This window comes from Canis lupus, chromosome 2, assembly GCF_011100685.1.
Source record: "Canis lupus familiaris isolate Mischka breed German Shepherd chromosome 2, alternate assembly UU_Cfam_GSD_1.0, whole genome shotgun sequence".
Taxonomy (NCBI): domain Eukaryota; kingdom Metazoa; phylum Chordata; class Mammalia; order Carnivora; family Canidae; genus Canis; species Canis lupus.
Window position 1 is genome coordinate 81,662,241 of NC_049223.1, and position 17,066 is coordinate 81,679,306.

General features: G+C 51.8%; 1 protein-coding gene across 7 annotated transcripts in view; it reads right to left on the reverse strand.

The window, feature by feature from the left end:
- FHAD1 (forkhead associated phosphopeptide binding domain 1) overlaps positions 1–17,066 on the reverse strand; it is a 122,462-nt gene that overhangs the window by 63,363 nt on the left and 42,033 nt on the right. For all 7 annotated transcript variants that reach the window (XM_038531924.1, XM_038531926.1, XM_038531923.1 and 4 more), the window contains exons 5-9: positions 13,621–13,730; positions 10,151–10,366; positions 6,046–6,169; positions 2,993–3,123; positions 357–446 (exon numbers count right to left, since the gene is read on the reverse strand). In XM_038531924.1, the coding sequence (XP_038387852.1) occupies positions 357–446; positions 2,993–3,123; positions 6,046–6,169; positions 10,151–10,366; positions 13,621–13,730 (671 nt within the window). The remainder of the gene's footprint in view (positions 1–356; positions 447–2,992; positions 3,124–6,045; positions 6,170–10,150; positions 10,367–13,620; positions 13,731–17,066) is intronic.

Sequence of the window (17,066 nt, forward strand, 5' to 3'; positions counted from 1 at the left end):
GTTAATAACAGTGCCCACGTGTAAGATAAACTCTGACGATGTAACATGAAAGTTTGGACACCACAGGTCTGGGGGGCAGGGACCCCATGTCTCCCGTCCAGCCCCACAGGGACGGTGTGCACTGCCCAGAGAATCCTGGGAGGGTGTGTTTTCTATGGTATTTTCAGCCATTTCTTCTTTGAGGCTATAAGCAGCATTTCAAAGAATTAGGAGACAAGGTTAATAAACAATCATTAAAGCCCTACAGCTTGTGCTATCTAATGGGCCATGGAACCCCTCTCCGACCCCACTAAGCTCCCTGAAGGTCAAAGTCTAGCCTTTCTGGGGATACGGAGCAGTGAATAGGCTCAACTCACAATTTTGCAGAGTTTTAACTCTTTCCCTTGGGCTTCCTGGCGTTCCTTCTGAGCATCTTCCTTTCTTAACTCTTCTTTCAGCGCGGAGCACTATGGAGAGACAACACAAGAAGGCCACGTGGGGTTGTCTGTGGGTCCCTAAGTCCCCGCATTTGAGCATTTCCTATTGCTTAATCCAATCACTTCCCCAAATTTCCAGAGGTGAGGCCATTTGCGTCTGAGGGACGCCCGGGGCCCTGCAGCAGGTGGTAGTCAGTCACCCCTCTCGTGAGTTCCGGGGATAATGTGTGTAAATGCTTCTTCAGGAGCCAGCAGTCCACACCACAGGACAGACCCAGCTTTGCGGAGTCTGGATCCTTAGGGTGGCGGGATGGGTGTGTTTGCCTCTGGGACCAGCCAAGAGAGCTGCCAGGAATACAGGGAGGCGCTCTCGTGCTTTCTGCAAGGTGCATCTCCCAACACAGCTGCTTGGCGGAGGGAAGGTAAATGGAACAGCCTTTCAGGAGGGCAGTTTGGCAACACACATTGAGAACATAAAGATGGGCCTTCTTTTGACCCAGAAATCCCCACTGTAGTATTGTCTCTTAAGGACGCTGACTAGAGAAATCAGCAAAACTGTAGGGTCAGGGATGTTCTAGGCAGTATTAGCAACAAGAGGAAAAGAAAGAAAAAGAAACAACCGTGTCCAACAACAGATCACTTAATTACATTGTGTACTTCCAGACAAATATTCTGTAGCTTTTAGGACCGATGATAAGAGCTTTTATTTATTAACATGGGAAAATAGTACATATTTAAAATTAAAAAAGAGTATAGTATAGGGATCCCTGGGTGGCGCAGCGGTTTGGCGCCTGCCTTTGGCCCAGGGCGCGATCCTGGAGACCCGGGATCGAATCCCACATCGGGCTCCCCGTGCATGGAGCCTGCTTCTTCCTCTGCCTGTGTCTCTGCCTCTCTCTCTCTCTGTGACTATCATAAATAAATAAAAATTAAAAAAAAAAAAGATTAAAAAAGAGTATAGTATAAATGTTAAAATTTGTATTTATTTTTTTCCAAGACTGGAAAAATACACATTAAAATATGAATGTGGGTTTCTAGGGGTAGCGTTTTCTTCCTTATCTCTTCAATTTTGCTTCTCAATATCATCTTTTATTTTCCTAAAATTATCACACATGACAAAGGGGATTAGAAAAAAAAGGAAAGCCAGGCATCCAAATGCTCACAAGAGCTGCACCGGTTAGGGAGGAGAAACGCCTCACTCCAAGGTCAACAAGGAAGGGGAAGTGGGGGGAGAAAGAATCCACACGTACTTCAGTGAGCAGAATGGTCAAGTCGGGGTTGTTTTTCCATATTTCTCCCAATTGGCACCAGCCCTGCAAGCTGCCCCCCTTGCCGGCACACACACACACACACTCACAGGCACACTCACGCCCCCCACACAAAGCAGGTGCCCTGCATGTAGGAAGTCAGTCTGCGGGTAGAAGTGATGGTAGGGACTGGTCGCCTGGCGGCTGGTGGGGGCAGGGGCGGGAGAGGGCCACTGAAATCAGCCTCCCACTTCTCGGAACATCACTTTCTTGTCCCCGCCTGGCAGAGGCGACACGGAGGCAAGTAAGTCATGAGACAAGAAAGCCTGGGCTTGGATCCTGGCCTGTCTGACCCCGAAGGTCACGCTCTGCGTTTTCTGAGTTCCAAACTGGGTACCGTGCTAAGCACCGGACTGGTACTTCTTGGGCCTTTTCTTTAGGACTTGGAGCTCTCACCCCCTGACATCCCCGCAGACAGAGCACCGGGTCAGTCAGGCACCGTGTGTCCCCGAGCTGCCGCCTGGGGTGACGGCTCTTCGGTTTCAGCTGGATTCATTGCAAGAGAGCACACACATGCTGAGAGAAACCTTATTCTGCGGGATCGGGATTCTAAAGTCAGGATGGAAGGCATCATTCGCAGCGTCAAAGTCATATATGGTTATATTTTCAAGGTTTTATTTATTTATTTGAGAGAGAGCACAAGAGAGAGAGCGAGCACGCACAGGGAGAGGGGCAGAGGAGGAAGCAGGCTCCCTGCTGAGCAGGGCCCGATGTGGGATTCGATCCCAGGACTCCAGGGATCATGACCTGGGCCGAAGGCAGACGCTTAACCGATTGAGCCACCAGGTGCCCCTCAAAGTTACATTTAAAAAGCTCTTTAAGGGGATCCCTGGGTGGCTCAGTGGTTTAGTGCCTGCCTTTGGCCCAGGGCGGGATCCTGGAGTCCTGGGATCGAGTCCCTCGTCAGGCTCCCGGCATGGAGCCTGCTTCTCCCTCCTCTTGTGTCTCTGCCTCTCTCTCTCTCTCTCTCTCTCTCTCATAAATAAATAAATAAATCTTTAAAAAAAATAAAAAAGCTCTTTAACTTGCAGAGAACCTGGCCCCTGCCGCTGGTCTCTCCCGCTGGGCCTTTCGTGTTCTGGGCCACCCAGCGGCTGTCCTCCTGTGCCCTCCTTACGCCCTGGGGCACCGGCCTCATCTCACGGTGGTGGGAGAGATGGGAGTGACATTTAAAGCCAGGGCCCAGGGTATGAGAGATGAGTCATGGGACCCTGCTCTGCTTGCTTTCTGGGGACAGCTACAGTATGATGACGGTGACCCAACACTCACTCTGGAACTGAGGGCTTCAAGCTGGTGATCCTTTTCTTTGTTCTCACTTTTTAGTTGGTTCACATCCTGTTTGAGCTGTTGAATTTCCTCATCCCTTGTGAACACTTCTTTTTGCAGAGATGACACCATCCCTGGGGGAATGAACGAATGAATGAATGAATGAATAAATAAATAAATAAACAAACACATAAATTTTACATAGATATTTAATAATCTTTATATATATATAAAGACTCACAGAGGTCAAAGGGGCAGGAAGGATGACCGCACCACAGCTGTCAGCCAACTTGTGGCCGAGCCCCTTCCAAGCCCGGGCCGCCCCTGGTGCTCACCTGCACCGGAGGAGCTTGTGTCTAGGCTCCCAGAGCCGGGACAGGGGTGACGCTGAAATGCACTGACCAGCATTTGCTTAAGACGGCGGCGAGAACAAGAAGTCAGCCGTGGGAACAAGAGTGTTGCCGGGGGAAGAAGAGCCTTAGGGGGGCCCCTGTGGGCTCAGGCTTGGCAGGAGAGGTCACGCCATGGGGCTGGGAAACCGAGGCCCAGTACGGGGAAGGCCCAGGAGTTTTCACCAGAGGCCATAAAAAGGCTTGTGGCAGAAGGAGGCTGTCAGCGGGGCGGTTGGATTCACGCTCACCACCTCTTAGTAGCCTGGTGTTCCTGGACACGTTATTTTCCTTATCAGTATCTTACTGTGTCTCCCCGAGGAGTTATAAGGGTTAAAGACATATAAAGAACACACGAGAGTGGCTGACCCACAGCGTTTGTTACAGGGCACCTATTATTATTATTATTATTATTATTATTATTATTATTATTATTATTTTATGGTAGCCAGCTTCTAAAATGGCCCCAGCGCCAGGAGCAGGGCTGACGTGGGTAGCCAGGATGATATTGTGGGAAAGACGGACTGCGACTTCCCAGGGGGTCGTGGGAGACATAGCGGCTTTCCCCGCGGTCTCCGTTGGCTCACACGCTGGGCGAGGCCGACCGCCATGTTGTGAGGACACTCAAGCGGCCGAGGGGAGGCCCACACCGTGGGGAGCGGAGGGGGCCAGCTCACGGCCCAGCCAATGTGCTGACTGCGCCTCACGGGAGACCCTGAGAACCAAGTCACCCCCACATTCCTGAGCTCCAGAAGCTGGATGAGATAAATAGTGGCTGTTGTTTTACCCATTAGATTCTGGGATAACCGGTTACGTAGCAGTCGGTCACTAACACATTATTGGATTCTCGTATTGAGGACAAGCGGGAAGAAGGGTGCGGAAAGGCTGTGCGATTGGGTTGTCTCAGGTGGTTCTTTTCTTGGAAGAACATTATGCCCCATCTGATGGGTAGCTGCCAGTCAAAAAAGGATGTGAAATGAATGGGATCCAGAGCTCTGTCACAGGACTCGGTTAGGCTACTTTGCAACGGGTGGATCCCTCTGGGACTTGCCTTCGAGCTTTGTGAGGCGGGACTGGACCGACCTGTGGCGTGGAGGTCAGTGGGCGTCACGATGGCCTGTCAGCCTGGTCTCTGAGTGGCTACACTGAGCAAATCCCCTGCTCACCCCCGACGGACACCAGGTGGAGGCAAGACACCAGCCCGCGTGTCGGAAGCCACGGAGACCCAGGGCCGCTCCCGCAGCACAACCCGGCCCTGAGCTTCTCAAGCTCGACTGTGTGTATACGAGCCCCCGGGATCCCGCCAAAGTGCGGCTGCGGTGCAGGACATTCTGGGCTGGGGCCCGGGACTCTGCAGTTCTCACGAGGGCCCGGGGCTTGCTGGTGCCACCGGTCTGGGGACCACACCTTGAGCGGGTCCAGCCCACCCCGTGTTCCCCCAGCCCAGGGTCGTCTACTCCCCGAGTGGAGAGGGTGGTGTCTGAGGACAGAGCATAGACAGGCCTGGCGGGTGCGGAGCCAGGCGGAGGAGAAGCCGGGGGTCAGGCCGCCCGATGCGCAGAGACCCACGGCGACTCCCCCGTGGCTCAGCGCTCTGCTCGGCTTTCCTGCTGCGTCCCGGGCACTCAGAGCAACAGGCCCAGTCCAGGCTCGCTGCCCGCGCCCCGGCGCGCTTCACTCCCTCCGTTAACGGCCCCACCCTCCTCCAGTCTCGAGGCATTCCTGCTTAAAATCCCCAGCGGCTTCCCATTACCCTTAGAATCAAACCCAGACCTCCCTCCCAGTGATCTACCCCCTGCCTCCCTCTCTGACCTTACCTGCCCCACCCCATGCGCACCCCACTCCAGCCCTCCTGCACGGCCACCTGGCCCCAGCCTCAGGCCCTTTGCACTTGTGATCCCTCTGCTGGGAACACCGTTCCCTTTGGTGTCCTGACTGCTCTCCCCTTTCCACCTCTTCAAAGGCCTGTCCTCGCCCACCCACCAAGCTATATGCTCACTTCATTTCTGCCCCTCAAGCACCTCGCTCCCACACTGGGCCAGTTTTCTCCGAAACGGGCTTGCTTATTCACTGTAGGTTTACTTTTAGTGCCTGTCACCCGCTCACAGACGCGAACCCTGGGAGTACAGGAGCACTGTGCTCAGGCTCTCTGTCCCCAGCCCCCGGAACGGGGCCTGATACCCAGTGGGCGCTCAATAAACACATAGGATGAATGAAAGGATCCAGGGTGAGAAACAGCTGGTCTCCGGAGGGCGTGTGGGCTCCCACCCTGAGGTCTGTAGGGTGCAGCCTCTGCTGGCCACTTAGGAAATATTTTCACTTGGGCCTGAGTATACTAGGCCCCTAATGCAGTGACCCCACTCTGCCCACATTCTAGCTTGAAGGCAAGCTGGCCCGTGGAAGCGCCCAAGCCCCACGGCGTCCCGTGTCCTCCCTGGGGCGCTCGCCAGACATAGCTGAGTGATAACCTTCACGCACACGGGTGTCAGGCCCTGCCCGAGGAGCTGGTTGTACTTGAACTCGGGGACACAGGCCGCTGAGAAGATCGCTGAGGCCGCACCTCGGATCAGCGTGCAGCCGGGCAGCGGTGGACTGGTGATGTCTGCTGCGGCCAGGGAAGGAGGGGGAAGGGGGCAGCTCTCAGGCCCCCCATCAGAGAGAGCTCACCTGAGGTGACGGCATGGTCCCTCCTGAGGTTCTCACCCTCGTTCTTCAGGGATGTGATTTCCGAGTTCCTCTCAGACAGGGTCTGGCACAGCACCTGGCTGTAGCCTTGCTGTAGGGCACTGATCTGTGGGAGGAGGCGACACGCAGTCAGAGGGCGCTTGCCCGGGTGCGCAGGATCCGCGGGTACCCCTCCGCGGTTGCACAGCAGCTTTGGATGGATCTTTGGTGGGGTGCTGGGGAAACCGAGCTTTTTACTTCTAACCAGCAGAAGGGACAGGAGAGGGCAGGTTCCTTCAGAGACCGCCATGTCACATGTAATCAAAGCATGTCTTATCTTTGTGCCCGCGGAGTGGCTCGGGTCAGCTGGCACCGGGGACAGCTGATCCCTACGGTGCCTTCTTACCCGCCCTGGACTCTCGGCCAGGAATAGACCAGCTGTCGATTCCGGGTCATGGAGCGCCGAGGGCTGCAGAGCAGAGCTCATGAGAGGCTAAGCCGGGTGTAGAATTAATGGCCTCGAATGCGAACAACAGCAGCCTCCATCTCACAGGACACCCCAGGCTCACAAAGCCCTTTCACAGATGCTACCCTGATGGCAACTGACAGTGTCGCAGGAGGCCGAGGGTCCCGCTCATGCCCCCATTTTGCAAGCAGCACACCGAGTCTCACAGAGGTGGGTCACTTGCTCAGGATCACATGGCTGCAGAGGTGGCTCCTTGCTCCCTGCCAGGTGGCTCTAGGGCCAGGATACAGGCCTCAGGCTGTACGGCGCAGCAGGGGCTCAGGAGCCCGACTCTGGCCTTCAAACTCTGTTCCTGCCACTTACAGGCTGACGAACACGTGAGGCCAGATGCTGGCTCACTGTTCCATTCCGGAAGTGGGGTGGCAGGAGTCCCCATCGGATGGGCTGGTTCAGAGGCGTTTTAATGAGTTAGTGTGTATACAGGCGCCCGGATTGTGCCTGGCGCTCGGCACCCAGGCGGTAGCCGTGACTGTCCTCCGAGCTCAGCACCCAGGTGGGCCCGGCCGCAGCTCCTCCAGCCCGTTCTGGGGAAGAAGGTAGCCGGGTAAGATTTTTGGGTGCATTTGGGAGCCTTGTCGAGGCTCATTTACACACCCGCGTGACTGCAATTAGGCGGGGCTATGGGGGTCCCTGTCCACCCTCTTATCCTGCAGCAGGTGTGGCACGAAAAATGGGGGGGAGGTAGGGCGCTCAGGTCAGGCGGCCGAGGGCGCAGAGGCCTTTGCCACCAGATGGCGCCCACAGTCCTCGGTCCCGGTTTCTGTCCCTGAAGCCCTCGTCGTTCTTACTCTGGTAGAATTAACAGAAGGATCAAGGTGTCACAAGTTCCCTGGCTCATTTCACGCACCATCATTGTTCAGGTTCTGTGACAACTGGGGCCGTGACACTTCCTCTCTCCCTGGGGGATCTGAGACGCTGGGAAGAGGGCATGTGCCAGAAGGTGGTGGGGACATAGATGACTCTGTCCTCCACCCTCCCCGAGGCTCTACTTTTGCATGTTTGTGCTTTTTGAAACTTCGAGCCAAAACTTTTCTTTCACCTCTTACTGTTCTCTGTGGGAGACATGCAACTTTCCCCTAAAAGGTACTGGGAGTAGCTTTGAAGGGCGTTTCTAGCTCTTCTCAGCTTTGTGCCTTTATTTACACGACACCAGAGCCACAGCACGAGGCGACGAGCTCCCAGAAAGGACGGCAAAGCGTATGCCCACCTGCCCAAAGATGCCTGTGCTTCTGCTTCTGACAGATAGAAGAGAATTCAATCTATGCTTTGGGGTTTTAGGATTTCCGAATACAAGAAAACTCCAAATGGTCTTCAAACCTCTTTGTTTCTTTCTGAAGAAATGGATTCTAGGAATAGAATCTCCTAGGTTCATCTCGAGCAACCTAAGTCCCTTCCTGGGGGCACCGTTTCTGGGATTGAGGCCCCGCACCTTGAGTTGGTTGGGGTCGGGGTGGGAAAGAAAGGCTCCACACCGTCTGTAATGGGCATACATCCCAAGAAGGTCGAGGTCTGCTGTCCTGTGTAATAGATGGGCGCCGAATGGCAAGAAAGTGGACAGCGTGACGGGGACGGCTTCGAGAGAATAACTGGGCTGCTCATTAGCACAGGCCTTCAAGAACACGCAGAGGCAGGCGTTTCCCAGAGATGCTGTAGCGGACGGAAGACCCCTGGGAGCAGGTCCTGGCACGCACCCTTTCAGGGGGACAGGGGAAGAGCCTACAAAGTAATCAGATCAATGAATCAACCTGCCACAGGGCTCACACCTGTGGCTGAATGTTCTGCAGGCGGTACAGTATTTAGGATACGACCGTGTGAGCTGATACAACTTGATTTGGGTTCAGACCCACTGTGGCCTCCAGTTCCGATGCGCCTTGTAACAAAACAGTCTCTTTCAGTTACAAGTGACGATCAACTGGGGGGAGGCGACAGTATGATGAATCGGTGTGATTATTTCTAGACCCTTTCTTTGTGAACATCCCCACCCTCCTGCCCCAGATATCACCAGCCACTTTCAGCAAGACTCAAATCATGACCTACTGACGTTCAAAGATAAGTGAGGATCACACAGCATATGTCACATGTATTTGACTAAAAGAAAAAAAAGATGATGTGGGAATTGTTCACCTGTGTCCGCACACCTGGGCAAGACACACCACTTGTACTCAGGAGAGTTCTGAGATGGGAGGGTAACCCAAAGAGATGTCACTCTGTCCATTGGCAAAAGTGGGCTCCGATCAAGAACAAGACGCTCATCAAGGAGTCAGCTTCCTGTCAAGGTAGCTGTCAAGTCGTCCTTCCTATGGGATCTACTACTTTCATTGGTTTTCCCAGAACACATCCAACGGAGAGTCATCTGTTTGTGTGAATATGAGATTCACTTATTAAGTCTGTCTCGTGCCTGTTATGAACATAACCGAGGGAAGGCAAAGATCATACCTGCCTCATTCTCTGCCAAGTGAAGAGGGTTTCTCGGCTTCGGGCTTTCATTTGCATGACACCAGAGGGACTGGGCAAAGAGACAAGCTTCCAGAAAGGAGAAGAGCCCAGAAGAGGGCATGGGACAGGAGAGGCACCCCACAAATCTTACTTGAATGAATGGACAAACAGACACGGTCCTATCAGCGTTCTAGAAGGTAGCTGGGCCCACTCCCTGCTGTCATGGAGCTTATGATCTCCCAGTAGAATCTCCTAGGTTCATCTCGAGCAACCTAAGTCCCTTCCTGGGGGCACCGTTTCTAGGATTGAGGCCACGCACCTTGAGTTGGTTGGGGTTGGGGTGGGAAGGCAGCGAACAGGGAAGGAGAGAACAGAGGCCCCAAGCATGACCACAGCCTTAGGCAACATTACACACCGAGGCCACGATTCATCAGTGGCCAGTTTGATGTTTTTTCAAACCAACTTTGTTGACATATGATTTATGTAGCAGATCAACAGCTAGTTTTAACTAGTCTCAAGGATAATGCAGAAATTCTAGGTGGGGAATTTTTGTTTGACGAAGCTCCGTAAAGTGAACCAGCAACTGCCTTCAGGGTGGGGTTAGATGATGGGGGATTCCGCTCCCTCTCTCCAGCTGACCACCCAGAGCTCTTGCTGGAGCCCGGCTGGGGTGGATGTGAGAGACAGTGTCGCTGAAGCAAGGGAGTTGGGTAGGGACAGGAGGTAGGGTGAGAGCATAGGGTCTGCAAGGGGCAGACCCGTGTTTACCGTGCGCTGCCCCCTCTAACTTGCTATGTGACCTGAACAAGTTCCCAGGGGGCTCTGAGCCTGCCTCAGTCTCCTTGTCTGTGGAATGGCATGTGTCAGAGGACCGTGCGGTTTAAGCGAGCCAATGAACCTACAGCACCGGCCCCAGTGCCTGCACATTGTCGGGGCTTAACAGAAGTTACCGTGGTTCTACTAGTAGGGTAGGAGCCGGCCATGCCCCCAGTTCCTGGGATTTGAGCTCATACCCACCACACTACCAGGGCCGCCACTTTCCCATCTACCTGGGGGGCTCCCTTCCACACTCCCCTGGCTCTACCCAGGAGCTGTCACCCTGTGTTGTGACCCTAAGGCCTCTGCCAACTTGTCTCCGAGTCCTACCTGGTTTTTCAGGCTCTGGATCTCACTCTGCTTGTCATCGATGTCTTCATCCAGAACCTGGAACTTTTGCCTGGACGTGGTTGCCTCCGACAGCCTCTGATTCAGGCTGGCCACTTCATTCTGCAGGTTTGCTATCACGGCATCTTTGTATTTGGATTCGAGTTCAAAATCCGAGAGACGGCTGATTTCTTTCCCCAGGAGCAGAATGATTTCATCCTGGGTGGAGGCCAGACGGGGAGTTCACTAAGGTGTGGGTCCGCGGGCAAGACCCAGCCCATTTAAAAAAAAAAATATAAGGAAAACACGGTGTAATTCTTTTGGGAAGGGGACGGGGGGTGGGGCGGGGGGGAGGAAGGGGGCTTTCAAGGTTGTCTCTGCCACTTGGAAAACCTCACAGAGACAAGAGTTTGGTGAAAATGATATACTGTATACAGGCTCCTATAATAGATGTTTATACCTCACAGGCTGAAAATTTCCTTTCCTGTAAAATTATACTTTCATGTTGAGAACCACCACCCGACCTGGGAACTTTTGTTGCTGGGGAGTTTATTTATAATGTTTTTGTTTATAATATTCAGCCTAGCACGGTGGGGACCCAGGAAAGGTAGTTAGGACAATACTCTCTATTTGACCACATCCTGCATATAATGAGGACTATTATTCAACTTAAAAAATTTAATACATTCTGAAATATGTATTTTCATTTCCTCCCTTCTGGTGTTTCCTGCCTCTTTGCGTTATTCACGTAAAAATTTACTCCAGGTAACTGAGTCTGCAAAGCGAATGGGACAGGAACGGTGATTTATTTGCGTGGGCTCATGTAAACTTTGGGTTGGAAAAAAAAATTGCCGGCCGACTTTACCCACAGGCATAATTAACCCACTTCTCCATGTCTCCAAAAGAAAGAGCTCTGCAGCCCAAGAATTTGTTAGGCTTCCCCCCCCCCCCAAAAGAGAAAAAAAACCCCAATCTTCTCACCAGAAGTCATCAATAAAATGTCAGAAAAACTGAAAAACAAGTCCCCAGATGTATTTTCAAATGCAGCTACAGAATTTCTGCTTTTATAATAGTCCCTGCTCTTCCAGCAATTTTCCATTGGTTGGAAGGAGGTAAGTGAGTAATTTGTAGGCCAACTCATTTCCTGGGGAGCTGGCTAATTGGCCTCATGACCTCCCAGTTCCCCGACCCAAGGGCAGGGTTTCCATCACGAGGAAGCTTCTCTGGCATTGCCAGTTGCCGCCAAGGGTTTTTCTTTGAATCCCTACAAAAGCTTGTGGCAAAATTTCAAGGGTTAGCATCAAACAGATCCCACGCTCATGGGCTGCTGTGCCTGTTTCATCCGATTGCGGCAGCCAGGTGCTGATTCACTGTGCAATATGTGAATAGATGTTTATGCGATAAACATTTACTGAGCAGCTACTATGTGCCAGGCCCTGTGCTGGGCCCTGGAGTATAGAGAAGCCCGTAAGGTGTGGTGTACAGTCGTGGTTGCTGCCTTTTGTGAAGACCCCAGGCTCTTCCTGGGGAGAGTGCTCTCCCTCCCATGGGGTCTTGATAAGACCGTTTGGTCACGTGCCCTGCTCCTTCCCATCCCACCTCCTCATGTGTCCGTGACCCAAGCTGGACAACCAGGGTTTTCTCAGAGATTTCATGCATCCATTACAGACGGAGAGGATCTTGCCTCCTTGTGGATCCCAAACTTTAAATTTATGGGCTGGTTTGCCTGAGTTTGTCCTTTCCCATGAAGCCAGTGTCTTGCAAAAAGCCAAACTTGGAGGGAAACAGAGGGAAGAGATGGGGAGGAGAGAGCACGCTGAAATGCTCACTCAAGCTCCTGTATCGAGCCGTGCCTGAAACTAGCGGGCTTTAAACATTTTTAAAAAGATGACCCCAAAAAATGCCTTTTTTTTTTTCCTCCCTTAAGCTAATGTGCTTATTGCCACCTGCATTTGAAGGAATCCTGGAAAGTCAGGGCATAAATGGTTTCTAAATAGAAAAGATTATAAATGTGGCTGCGATTCTATTTCCGCAGTTTTAAAACTGGGGTGGATGGAGAAACGACCACAGATGCTTTGCAGCTTCTACCATCAAGCAGTGGAATCTACGTCCCCAGCCCCTAAATCAGGGCTGGTCCTGTGTCTTGCTCTGACCAATAGGAGAGGTCAGAAGTGCTGAAGAACAATCTCCAGACAAGTGCTTAGAAGGCCCTACAGCTTCTGTTCTGGCCCTCCCGGAGGCCCGGGCCGGTGAAGAAGCCCCGGATGGTAAACCGAGTGCAGAGAGGGACCCATCACTCCAGGCACGCCGGCTGAGGTCCCAGACATGGGAATGAGCCATCCGAGACCACCGGCTGGGCCATGCCACTGGCTGATGACAGTTGCATGAGTGAAGCCAGGGGACACCAGCAGAAGAAGCTTCCAGGTCAACTTGTCAATTCTGGGAAGTAATAAGTTGCTGGGTTGTTTGTTTGTTTGTTTTTTTAGTAGGCTCCATGCCCAATGTGGAGCTTGAGCTCTTGACCCTGAGATCAAGAGTCGCAGGCCCTACGGACTGAGCCAGCCGGGCACCCAATAAATTGCCATTTTCAGCCACTAAGTGTTGGGGCGGCTTGCACGCAGCCGTAGAGAACTGGTAACAGCATCCGAGCCTGGCTGCTCGCCCCACAGCAACACCTCTCCAAGGTCTGCTCCTGGCACACCTGCCACCTGCAGTCACCGATGCCCACGGCTCTCCAGGACCCCAAGTGGTTCTGCTCCTCACAAATGCAGAGAATCGCCACAGGGCTCAGGTCCTGGTCTTGAAGGAGGTATGACATCGCAGGACTGCTTCTCTTAGGCTAATTTCAGGTTGTGTCTCTGGAAGGAGACATCACCCTGGACCCTTCCCAGCATGGCTGGGCTTCACCTGCTCTGGCTCGCACTCTCGCTTCATCCTAAACCTCTCTGGTTCTTCAGGGAGCCTCTGTCCTGGCTCAGTCTTCCACGTCAGTGCTCACTTCTTCCTGCCAGGAAACGGGTTTTCCCCACCACTGTCCCACCACTCAAGGTCACCGTGTGGGTGTCAGGAGCACCCGCCTCCAAGTTAACCAGCCCGAGGTTTGAATCCCAGCGCTGCCCTCCCAGGGTGCAACGCTGGGCAGGTTACTGAACCCCTCTGAGCTTCGGCTCCCTCATCTGTAAAGTGAGGGGGATAACACCTATTTTGGAGCTGGTGAAGATTAATGAGCAAATTGAACGTTAAGGGCACAGGACACAGTCCAGCCCGTGGTAGGTGCTCAATGCTTCGTGCTTGTAGATGTTGTGATTTGGGATAAAATGAGCAGTTACCAAACTTTTGGTTGAATGTCCCGGGACTAAAAGGTGGTTTCTTGGACATAGTGAAAAAGGCACTTCTAGAGCCCAGAGGACAAGAGGCAATCCCTCCGCAGGCTCTTCTGCTGCTATAGCTCTGTCCTTCCCGAGACCCCTCACCTTATCCTGCTGGGCTGGGTCCCGGTCCACGTAAATGTCCCTGGAAAGTCCTGCCCTGGAAATTCCTTCGACCACTGACTGTTCCGACAGCTCCACAGCATCGGTCCACACTAACGCACGGGATCAACAGAGAGCACACAGGACATTGTGAGTGTCCCCGAGGTCGGGAAGGATATTTTTAGACTACTTTCAGACTCTTTCCCTGCTGCTGTGAAACACTGCAAGGCGGTGTCTACATTCATTGCAAAGCGATGAAGAAGGCATCACTGAAGTATCAGAAAGGGAAGGGACTGTCCCTCCCCTTTTCAGGGGTAACCGCGCCGATTCGCTTTGGCGGGTCCCTTGCTAGGCTTTTTTGCTACACCGTGCAAGAGCTGGTCACCTTGGGCAGGTCACTTATTCTCTAAGCCTTAGTTACCTAACTTACATGTTATATGGGGCACTGTTATCAAGGGCACTCAGGATGAAATGCAGTAACGGTGTAGAGCAGGGGTCGGCAAACTATGGCACCAGGGACAAAGCTGGCCTCCCAGCTGTGTTTTAAATAAACTTTTATTGAAACACAGCCACAGTCATTCATGGACATACTGTCGGTGGCTGCTTTCCAGCTACAAAAGCAGGGCTGCGTAGCTGTGACAGAGACAGTATAGCCGCAGAGCCTAAAATATTTACAGAAAAAGCCTCTCTTTCCAGAAGAAGCTTCCCGCCCCCGAGGACTACATTAAGTACTAAATGTTAGCGATTTTTATTGCAATTATATCCTTAAAGAAAAAGCCAAAAATGGATTTCTATTGCAGAGATTTTTCTCCAGCTTGCTTTTTCACTTGACAACATATCAAAAACATCCTCCAATGTCCGTATTTGCAGCTATGCTTTTTTTTTTAAGAACTAGAAGTTTGTGCCTTTTAATTCCCTTCATTATGTTCTTTTTTAAAAAAAGATTTTTTTAAAAGATTTTATTTATTTGAGAGAGAGAGAGAGGGAGAGAGAGAGTGAGAGAGTGAGCACCAGCTTGGGGATGGTGGAGAGGGAGAAGCAGGCATGTCCTTGCTGAGCAGGGAGTCCAACACAGGGCTCGATCCCAGGACCCCGGGATTATGACCTCAGCCGAAGGCAGATGTTTAACTGCCTGAGCCACGCAGGTGCCCCAAGATTTTATTTTATTATTTATTTATTTATTTAATTTATTTGATTTATTTTTTTTATTTTTAAGTAATCTCTACACTCAACGTGGGGCTGGAACTCATGACCCTGAGATCAAGAGTTGCATGCTCCATGGACCGAGCCAGCCAGGCACCGCAGTCCATGTCCAAATGTGCCAAACATATTTAACTTGGATCCACTTGGTAGACATTTAGGTTTTCCTGTCTGTTTTTTTTTTTCCATCAAACATACCATGATTCACTCACATTAACACTAAATAAGTTTGTTTGTTTTGTTGTAGAAACCTTTTTTTTTTTTTGGTGTAGAAACTTTTGAGAAGATTTCTATATTCCTGCTTTTGAGATCATTTGGCTCTAAGCGGCACGTTTGAAATTTCCCATTGATGGATTTCTGGGCATACACCGCACATTCTTGTCTTCTTGTGAAGTGAGAAATTGAACCAATTGTTTTCAAAGGTGATGAAACATTAATGAATGTTACCATTAACAATTAATGAAGTACACACTGTCACATTTGTGGACATTTATTCCATCACTTATTCACTTTGATTCCGCATTTTTCTTTATGGATTTCAGAGCCAATGATTTTCTCCCCCAGGTCTTGGATGTGTTTGTCGACTCCAGAAGCACAAGTGGACATAGTCAAAGGCCCGTGGTGCCTGGTGAACGCGTGGCCTTGCATGTTGGATGAGTGGCCCCGGGCGTGTGGAAGGAAAGGGGCCTGGGCTCTCATCCATCCTCCCTGTGTCGGCACCAGAACCGTCTGGGGTACACCTCCTGGTGTGGCTGGACCTGGGGTCACACCCTCTCCCCGGCTAATGCCTGAGGGAGAGACACTCAAGCCATGCACTGAAAGGCAAGTGACTTCATGAAGTGTAGAGGGGAGGAAACAGCATTCTAGGTGGAAGGGACAGTGACTGCCCAGAGTGGGCGGTGGGCGGGACCAGTGGGAGACATTGGACAGTCTCCAGTCCCATTGGAGGAACGTGGCCTGAGACCCTGCAGCAAGAAGGAACATGCCTGATTCCGGTTTGCCTGGGTTCTTCCTGGCTTTGGTACTGAGAGTCCCCATCTCAGGAAGCCCCGCATTGCCTGGCAAAGCAGGACACTTGGTCCCTTTACCAGTTTCATCAGGCAGCTGCTAAAACTCCATCAAGTGAGTCCCTAACCTAGTCCTTGGCAATCAACAGGAAGGGAGACACTCCACGGTGCACAGTCCATGCAATACCATCTGGTCCCCCTAGAAATAGTCCAGAAAAGAAAGCTCCCCTCCTACCCACCTACACAGTTGGCTTCCTGTCTCTGATGGAGGCCTACGGGGCTGTGGATGGGCAGGGCTTAGGGAAGAGGGCCTGCTGGGGGTGCTGGCCTCACAGCTCAGACAGCAGGTGTGCTCACACCACTCCTGAGAATGTGTCTTCCACATTGGGTCAGCATCCTGCGTGGGGAGCGAGTGGGCCCTGGGCCCGGGCGACTCCCTCTCTCTGTGGAATTCCTTCCTGCTTCCTCCCCAGGAATTCTGGAAGGCAGCTGCCTGCTAAGGGTGACGGTGACGGGAGGGGGCAAGAGCTGGGTGGAATAAGGGGCAGCAGAAGGCCTTCCCCGGGAGGGTCACTGAGCAGTGCAGTCTGATAGAAAAATAATGAGAGCTACATAAGACAATTTAAACTTTAAATTTAGTACTGGGCACATTAAAAAGGTAAAAAAAAAAAAGGTGGAACTGATTTTGAAATATATTCTATTTAACCTGGTACGTTAAAAAATGATAATTTCCACGCATCATCAAGACCAAAAAGATCAAGATATTTTACATTCTTTTTCTTCTGGGCACCAAGTCTTTGAAACTCAGGGTTCATCTTACACTTACGGTGCCTCTCGATTTGGAAGCTACTAAATTTTCAATGGGAAGACTTGATCTGTATTTGGGTTTCGCAAAAAAACGTGCAGTTGAAGAAGTAGATTTGCATACTCAAGATGTTCCAGGCATGCTCCAAGCCTTCCAATAACTGAATCAGGTATCGGTCTTGAAATTTAAATTAATGTAAATTATTATTATTTTTTTTAATTATTTATTTATTTATGATAGGTACACAGCGAGAGAGAGAAAGGTAGAGACACAGGCAGAGGGAGAAGCAGGCTCCATGCACCGGGAGCCCGACGTGGGACTCGATCCCGGGTCTCCAGGATCGCGCCCTGGGCCAAAGGCAGGCGCCAAACCGCTGCGCCACCCAGGGATCCCAAATTAATGTAAATTAAACATTTATTTCCTCTGTCACATTAGCT